Below are 8995 nucleotides of genomic sequence, written 5' to 3'. Positions count from 1 at the left end.
TTTCCTTTGCTACACCGTGCCATACATCCACTCATCGCCCTGTGCATTCAGCATTTATTCTTCTTCTGAATTCAGCCCTCCATCCTTCACTGTAACGCACCCAACTCTCCTGTCCCCTCTCCCTCTCACCATCCATGCACCTGACTTTCACTCTATCTCTGCATGCATCAATTTCAAATTCCCTCCCAGACTTCTCCCCTCGCTCCACACACCCGCACCAGGATCACTCTCCATCCCTGTTGACTGGTACATAGCCCCGTCCGTTCCAGTCTGGCTCTGTCTCACTGCCACTGTTCCTGACTGTTTCTCTGGGAAAAGAGCCACCAGAGCTGGGCGACCTTTGGTGATCTTTGGCCCTTCTTTCTCCTTTCTTGGCAGTGGCTGCAGTCAGAGCCCAGGTGCAGCAGGAGCCGTCGGCAGAGACCACTGAGGGCACCGGCATCAGCATCAACTGCTCACACCCCAACATACAGATCACCGACTACATCTACTGGTACCGTCAGCTCCCGGGCCGAGGCCCCGCATTCATCGTGAGCGGTCACAAAGGCACCAAAGAGCTGCAGGACCCTCCGGGGCGGCTGTCGGTGGCGGCAGACCGCCGGTCCAGCGCCCTGCGGCTCGCCCGGCCCCGGCGCGGGGACGCGGCGGTGTACTACTGCGCCCTGAGAGACACGGGGAGAGGAGCCGGGGCTGCGGCCGGGCACGAACCGCCGCGGGCGGGGCCGGGCGCGTGTGTCGGGGGCGGGGGGACAGCCCCGGCCGGGCCCGCCAGGGGGCGCTGCCGCTCGGCCCGCCGGGGCCGCCTCGCCCCGCCCGGCCCCGCCCGGCCCCGCCCGGCCCACGGGCGGTTCCCCCGCCCCACCGGCACCGGCACCGCCTTCAGCATCGACCCTGGCACCGGCACCGGCATCGGTACTGGCACCGGCACCGGGCCCGCCGAGGCCCCGCAGCCCCGGGAGGTCCCCCCGACGCGGCTCCGGAGCTGCCCACCGGGCAGAAACCTTCTCCCGCCCCTCCCCCCCCCCCCGATCACCCCCGCACTCCCACCGGGAGGCAGGCTGAAATCCCCCGCCACAGTGGCGGTGGCGCGGAATGAATCGCGACAGGAGCGGTGGCGGTGTCCGGCGGTGCCCAGGAAGAAGCGGTTGCAGCCGCCGGCCCTGCTGGCTCTGCACGGGGAGGCGGGCAGCAGAGACCCTCCTGCCCACGGGCAGCCGGGCAGCCCTCGGTCCTGCCGCACGAACCGGGCACTGCTGCTGCTCAACGGGCAGGGGCTGGGGATCTCTTCCAGCCCACTGACGTAGCCGGGCCCTGTTAGAACAGAAAGACCCAACTGGTACAGTGCGAATACAAGCCTTTGCTTTGAGACCACAAGCAGAAGTGGTTTCTTGCCGGTAACCTTGTAAATAGGCTCAGATACACAATTACAAACTGAAGCCTCCAGCTCCACAGCCCGCTTCCAAGGCGCTCCTGCTGGTGTTGGAAAGGCATCCTGTAGAGCTGGCAGCTCCACCTCGGCACCAACATGAGAAGGAGATACTGATTGTCACAGACGCCTTCAAGTGTATCCCACAGTGGCTGGTGTTCAGGACATAGAGCTTGTTGCACAGGATTCCCCTTAACCTCAGACTGAGAGCCTTTGGTGTTGAAGTGAAGTCCAGGAGATAGGAGGGAAGCTTGAGCTGGGCACTTGTTGAAGGACACATCTGAGACTCAAGCTCAGACCTCAGGAGTGAGCCACAAAGAGATCAGCTAAGTTGCCCTGCGGGGCTGAAGGTCTGAGGTGAGTGAGAGCTGGAAAGAGGCCTCTGGGCATGGGGTCCTGGGCCCAGCCAGTCCCCAGAGAGGCCTGTGTGGCTGTAGGAGCTGACACAGCTGTGAAAGTCCATGTTCGCAGGCTTCAGAGGCAGAGAGGAAAGGTTGGGCCCTCTTCCCTGCCTCAGCTGGGGACTGTTGTGGCAGCTATGGTTGTACTACAAGGGAACTCCTGGCAGGTCTGCAGTCATTGGAGAGCAGAGGGCAGCCCACCGTCCTTCTGCCATGGCCTCGACTCAACAACAGGACCCCGAAGGCCTTGTGGGAGCGGGGTTGTGAATGAGGGCTGCTATGCTAATAACCTGCTTCCTGCAGTCCCTGCCAACGGTGTGAGCAAAGGGCCCTGGGTGAGAAGTGGCAGAGGAGCCCTGCTCCAGGCAGCAGACATCGGAAGACATTAAAATCAAGTAGGCCTTTGGCTTGCCTGGGTATTGGGGTTCTGGGGCCCAGGGTGGGACAAGCAGCTGGAGGTTGTGGGTAATGTGGGTAGGTGGAGGGACACGGAGGGACTACCTGTACAACGCAGAGCTGTGTTGCCGTGTCCTCCCCCTGCCAGAGTGCGGGAGTGTGTCTGTCCCTGTGCGGCTGGTTTCTGCAGCAGATGCTCTTTACAGAGATGTTTCTCTTCAGGCGCTTCCTCCATGGCCAGAGGCGAAGGCGGAGGGTGTGCGACACCAGGGTCCAGGCACTTCAGTGTGTCCTCTCTCCATCCAGACAGTCCCAGGGACAGGGTGGACATGGGTGGGTACAGGGGTGCCTTCTCCATCTCCTGCAGAGCTGGGTGCAGGCCTGTGCAGCTGGCTGGGTGGTTGATGTCAGGAGAAGTTTGGAAGGGATGCCTTTCCCTCTGATGGACAGTACTTAAACCATGAGGCTCTAGAGAGCCTTCTTGCGGTCGAGGTTGAGGGACAGACCCAAAGAGGCCTGCCTGGAGCAGCAGGGAGAGAGTTTTGCTCCACCCTCTGAGCTGTGGTTTGGAGGCCTCTTTGATCTGGCAGAGGCAGAAGAAGAGGTGAAGTTGCAAGCATCGGGTCCCTCACGCTGGCAGGTCCCTGGGCACCCCATGAAGGGAGAGCGTGACCTGGTCCTGATTTTCCTGGCAGCGCTGGTGGGACTGGCAGACTTTGGTGAGATGTGACTTTCAGGCTGGGGAGAATGAGGCAAGAGCTTGCGCCGCTGGTGGTGGAAGGGAGGAGACGTGAGTCCTGACTCCCTGGGGGATCTGGGAGTGTTTCTGTAGGGAGAGCAGGGGCTGCAGACAGGTGCAGCAAATAATCTGGGACATGTCAGGAGCAATGGGCATCAAAGGAGGAATAAGAACTCACCTTAAATTTGCAGGTACTGAGCATTTCTGAATGTGCTACTAGTATAAATAAAGCCTGAAAGAGGGAAAGATGTTAGGGAACGGAGCGATGCAGCGTATAGGAGCTTCTCTCCGAGATGTATTGGATAAATCTACAGCTCATGTCTGCTGCTGCTGAAGGAGAGACCAGCAGTTAACATAGCTCAGAGGCAGATATGGAGAGAACCAGCGGACTGAAAGACCAGTGAGTATTGCTGAAAAGCAGGATGATCTGGGGTGTGAGGAGTGGCAAGATCCTGCAGAAAGAAGCGTGCAGGGACAAACAGCTCAGCCTTTCAGAGGCTAGGAAAAGTGAGCTGGAAAGTGGGGACAGTGAGCAAGCTGATGAAGTGATAGACGGACAGCTACACAGGCAAGCACAGCTGAAAGCTCTTTCTGGCTTTACAGGTCATGCCCAAAAGGACTCTGTGCTCCAGCTCCCAGCAGACAGGACCATCCAGGTGGCACAGAGCACAGCTCTGCACTGTAATTTCTCCACCAGCAGTTCCAATCCCTACATCTCCTGGTACCAGCAGCGCCAGACCCAGTCCCCTCAGATGCTGCTGTGGGTGAACAAGTACAAAGCTCGCGATGATTCAGGGAGGTTCTCCTCCGTGCTGTCTGCAGAGGCCTCCCAGGTGCTTCTGCATGTGCGGGATGCCGAGCTCCAGGACAGCGCTGCCTATTTCTGTGCACTGAGCCCACACTGGTGCCCACAGAAACGTGGGGGGTGCTCTGAGGAGCGTTTCCCTCCCCGCCACTGCTTGCATGTAGCTCTGAGCCCAGCCTGCCCAGCAGCAGCACCTGGGGGCTGTGGTGAGGCTGAGGCTGTGAAGCACATGCCAGCATGAATTTTACAGCTGTATCTAGATCCAGGGTCTTTGGTGATGAAAAGAGTCCAAGGAACCTGACTTGAGGCAGACCCGTTGGAGGCTGAACCATACACAAGCCAAACCAGGCTTGTAAATGCCCTCTGCTTAAAATAGCTGGTACACTGGAGCGAGTGCTCAGGACAAGTAACCCATCAGCTTGTCTTCTTGTTCCCTTTCCCTGTGCCTCCACCGATGGCCACAGCTGGAGAACGAAGCTTGTGGTAGGAGGCACAACTGCTCTTATGGTTTTGCCACGTGGCCGTAGTAGCCCAAGAAGGGAAGAGCCCTTCCTTGCCCCGCATCTGGGTGTCAGCTAAACCCTCAGCAAGTGAAAAAGACCCATCAGCCAGACGCTGGACAAGATTGTCTGTTCAAACCCTTCCTGCACTCATGCACTGCCAGAGAGTGGTCCCACTCTTTTTCACGTCTCTTCTCCTTCTCAGGGGAATCGCCAGTGCTCAGCTGGGAGGAACCCCTGTGGCCCTGAGTCCATGCTGGTTTCTCTGTCCAACAGCTGGTAACCACATCTCTGTGATCTTGTTTCCTCCCATAGGCAACAGGAATGGTTCTGGGGACCTGTTCTCAGGCAATCCCACCCCAGCACTGCATGTGGAAGCTCAGCTGGAGGGCCCTGGCTTTCCAGCTGGATCCCACCCTATCAATTGGAGTCTGTTGCTCATGAAGCATCATCCACTTCACCTGAGAAAGCCTAGGGTACCTGGCTGTTGTCCCACTGCTCTTCCAGGATGACCTGCCTCTCCCAAGTGACGTGGGTCTGCTCTGCCAGCCCTGTTGGAGGCTTTGCATGCCCCTATTTATCTCAGAGGGCGCTAGGCAGCGTTGATGGGGAATTGACGGCAGCCCTGAGTGTCCTGCACTCCGCTGTGTCTCGGGTCCCTTGGACATTTCAGGTCCTGCTTTTGGTTGCTCTCCAGGGCTGCAGGGGGCTTCAGCGCTCCACAGACACAATTCTCCCCCAAAGCAAGGAATGACAAGCAGTGATGGCTACCTGAGGACAGATCCAGGCTCAGGCCCTTTCTCCAGCCTCGGCGGGCTGTCCCAGGGATTTTCCCAAGTGCCACTGAGAAAGAGAGCACAGCTGAGAAGGGTGGGCATCAGCCTGTCCTTGGGCACTGCTGCCTGGGCCTGGCTGCAGGTCTAAGAGCCAAGTGCCCAGCACAGGTGGACACAGGAGAATCACCTCCAGAGGCGCCACTGCTTCCAGAAGGGAAGAGGAGATGTTCAGTCCGGACTCAACCATCTCACCTGGAGAGCTCTACACTCAGGTGAAATCAACCCCACACTGTTCATAAAAGTGTATATCTGCCGTGTTGATGCCTCCTCCTTAGGAAGTGCTCACGTGGACTCCCTTTGTCAGTGTGCAGAAAGAAGAGCTTTGAGAACGTGATTCGTCTGTTCTGAAATGAAAATTGGAAGGGGAAGATCAGGTGCCCTTTGGAAGTGCTAATGTCCTCCCAGTGAGTGTAAAGAGAGACTTCCCACCCAGCCAGCCTTTCTCAGCTCTGCAGTTTGGGGACTTTGCCAATCACACTAAGGTGTTTCCACAACAAAGCCCAAAATGGGTGGAACGATGGACTGTTGAAACCTGATGTGGGGCTGTAGATGTGGGAATGCCCTGACACATCTAGCAGGAAGCATAGTGATTTGCATATTTTTAATTAGAAATAAAAAAGTACATTCAGACACTGGATAGAGGGAAGGAAGGGGAGTGTAAGTTTTCTTGGGTGTCTTATGCTAGGAATAATGGCTATAGGTAGAGATACCAGACATTGCCAAATTCTATCTTGAACCAGAGCATGATTCTGTGGAACAGCTGCAAGAATGGGGCATAGATGCATCCAGAACATGTCAGACTAAATGGAGAAATACATGTCCATTTCCTAAAGCAGTGAGCCAGCTGCTGGGACTTCTTTAGGGGATTCAGATGAGTCCCTGACAAAATGAAGCACTTGGCAAACCGGAAGACCATCCTGTGGGAGGACCACTCCTCCAGTGTTCTGTCGGAGAACTGTTTGCGGATGGGGTTTGTGACCCTTTCCGAGCGCTGGGCTTTAGAGCACTGTGAGGCATTCTGAATTTACCCAGGAGTGAACAGAGGTGGGAGCTTTAGAATGGAGGCTCAGCCCAGCCTAAGACGGCTGTAAGGTGAGTGAGATGAGCTCACTGGGGAACCAGTGGCTTCTCACTCCCTGTGATGCCCAGGTGCACTTACACTTCGGTGAGGAACTTCTGCAGGGCAGAAGTCGTGGGAGGGAGGGGGTGAATCTCTTTGCTCCCACTGAGGCCCGTTGAAAAGCCACTTCATTTGTTCTGGAAAGCCCACCCCAGAGCTTGCTTCACTTCCTTGTTCCTGAGTGTGTAAATGAAGGGGTTCAACAAAGAAGTTACAACTCTGTTAAAGGTATTGATGAGTTTGTTCAGATCCAGGGAGTCTGGGCCGATGGCTTGACATACAGGAACATGGTGGAGCCATACCAGATCGCGATGACACCGAGATGGGCAGAGCAAATGGAAAAGTCCTTCTTCTGGCCATGGGCTGACTGGATTCTCAGCATGGAAGAGGGGATGGACATGTAGGAGACCAGGGTGAGCACACAGGAGGCCACCACAATAATTACGGAGACAAGGAAGGTCGCTAGCTCCACGGGCCACGTGTCACTGCAGGAGAGGGCAAGGCAGGAATCTATATTGCAGGGGAAATGATTGATGACATCTGGCCCACAGAACATCAGCCTGGATGTCAGAAAGGCCAGCAGTGAGATGGCCAGAAAGCCTCCCAGCCGGGAGCTGAGCGCCAGCCGAGCAGAGAGGACACTGTTCATGACGGAGCTGTATCTCAAGGGGTAGCGTATGGCTCTGTAGCAGTCGTAGCCCATGACAGAAAGGATAAAACACTCAGTGGAGCCTAGGGAGAGAAGAAAGGACAACTGGAGGATGCAGACACTGAAGGAGGTGGTCTGGCTAGTCCCCTGCATGACTCCTATGGCTTTGGGACCAACACCCGTAGTGTACCAGATCACCAGAAAGGAGAGATTACAGAGGAAAAAGTACATTGGGCTACGGAGGTTGCTGTTCATCCACACGAGGGCTATGCTGGACGCATTGCCTGTTACTGTCAGGGAGTACGTCAGTGCAAATACCACCACAAGGGAGACCCGGGAATGCCACGTGCATGGAAAGCCAAGAAGGACAAATTCTTCCGCACTCGTCCCATTTGCCATGTGCCCCCAAGTGTTGAGATCCATCTGCAAAGACAGGAAAGTTTCTGTGAGAGTTTGCGTGCCTGTGCTGGTCCTTCAGATGCTACTAGTAGTGAAACAAAGCCATCATCCCTGAAAAAGTAGTTGGTGCAGAAATATGGGAAAACAGCATCTACCCTAAGTTAAAATTGTCATGGAAATCCTTTGCTGCAGAAACGCGTTTGGACAACTAGATCTGACCCTGAAGGTCAGGCCTACACCATCAAATGAACATAGAGAATTATTTATTGGATCAAGCGCAGGCATCTCCTTTAGAACATGGTGAATGCAGTTGCTTCCACAAGATGAAAATCCCATTTAGGAAACTGTGGACGGCAGGCTGAGGGTCTCCAGCTACGTGAAAGGCTGTTGCAGAGGAAGGGAATAACATACCTGCGCTCCTCAAGGCAGGAAATACTGAGTTGCAATCTCAGCAAATGAGACTGAGGGAACAGAAAACCGGCGTGACAACATGGCGCTGGAAGATGTTTTCTCACCTCTTCAGTTGATCACAAGGGTTTCCAACTGAGACGGCAGCAGCACAGGGCGGCAGGCTAGCATGACAGTCATTACTCAAGGACTCGTGGTCTTATATTTGCTTTCTTCCACGCCTCAGCACAGGAAGCTTTTGCAAATACCTCCATTTCCTCCACTGACGTCTGCTTCTCAGCATAGCTAATAGAGGTGAGACTCTCCTCTTTGTAAATTTTGCCATCTCAGAGTCAGGGGAAGGACTTCTGCTGACCAAGTTGGAAGATGTATGACGAAATACTCTTATCTCAGCTCCTCAGCTTGCCCCTCTTCTTTGGATGGAGAAGAGGCACCCGGGAGAGTCATGGCTCATCTTGCCTCATATACATGGCTAAAAGCCCTCTAGAAGTGCCAGGTTGTCTCTGAGGACTAAGGCAGGAGACTAGCGAGCAGCTCAGATGGATAAGTCGGGCGTCTCAGCTTGGGCAGAGGTATCCATGCCTCAGCGATTGAAGGCAAAATTCTCTGAGCTGGATCCCCCCCAAGGTACCTCTGCTGAGAAGCCGGCTGAACTGAGGGGTTTCATCTATGCCCTCCCTGCGGACAAGGGAGGATTCTTGATCACTTCTCTAGGGGAGAACCGATCTCATCCTCAGGTGGGTATCTAAGACAGATGGGGCTGAACCACCATCTGAAGGATCCCTTTCCCTCCTTTCTTCCCTCCTTAGGAATTTACATACCAGAAATCTCATGTGGCTAAAGAGCAGAGAATTCCCCCTTAATCTGGCTCTCCTTAAAAGTGCAAGGCATTGGAAGTCTATGCTAGAGGTCTTGGGCAGGCTTCACTCACCAGCTCAGCCAATGGAAATGATCCAAACGACATCTCTTCATGCACCATCCTCCAGAGGAAGCCATGGTCCCCTTGGCTGAGGGAGAACATTGGAAAGCGGCTGATTTATTGGCGGAGCTCTGGATGCCGTGATGTCAGGAGAAGTGTGGACGAACAGCTCTCACCTTGCTGTCTCACTGCACGCCATACACAATTGCCTGACACTGTTTCCTCTCCACCCACCTGGTAGGTACTTACAGTTTGTGCTCCTGATTTCCTTCCCCCCCTCACAGCCACCACTGTACTTCCACACAGGGGGGCTTTGTGTGCACACACACAGTGTAAAGTCTCTCCAGTTTAGCTCCACACAGGGAGAGCATACATCAGACTCAGTTAGCATAAGAAC

At 55.2% G+C, this 8995-nt stretch overlaps 1 protein-coding gene across 1 annotated transcript; it reads right to left on the bottom strand.

Annotated features, from left to right (window-relative positions):
• Positions 1–6351: 6351 nt before the first annotated feature.
• Positions 6352–8700, bottom strand: LOC143169559 (olfactory receptor 6F1-like). The gene is given in 3 exon segments (XM_076357005.1): positions 6352–6482; positions 6485–7295; positions 8611–8700. Coding segments are annotated over 3 exon segments (1032 nt in total).
• Positions 8701–8995: the final 295 nt, after the last annotated feature.

This window comes from Aptenodytes patagonicus, chromosome 20, assembly GCF_965638725.1.
Source record: "Aptenodytes patagonicus chromosome 20, bAptPat1.pri.cur, whole genome shotgun sequence".
NCBI lineage: Eukaryota > Metazoa > Chordata > Aves > Sphenisciformes > Spheniscidae > Aptenodytes > Aptenodytes patagonicus.
The sequence above is the reverse complement of the archived record's forward strand: the minus strand, read 5'-3'. Positions and strand labels throughout refer to the sequence as shown.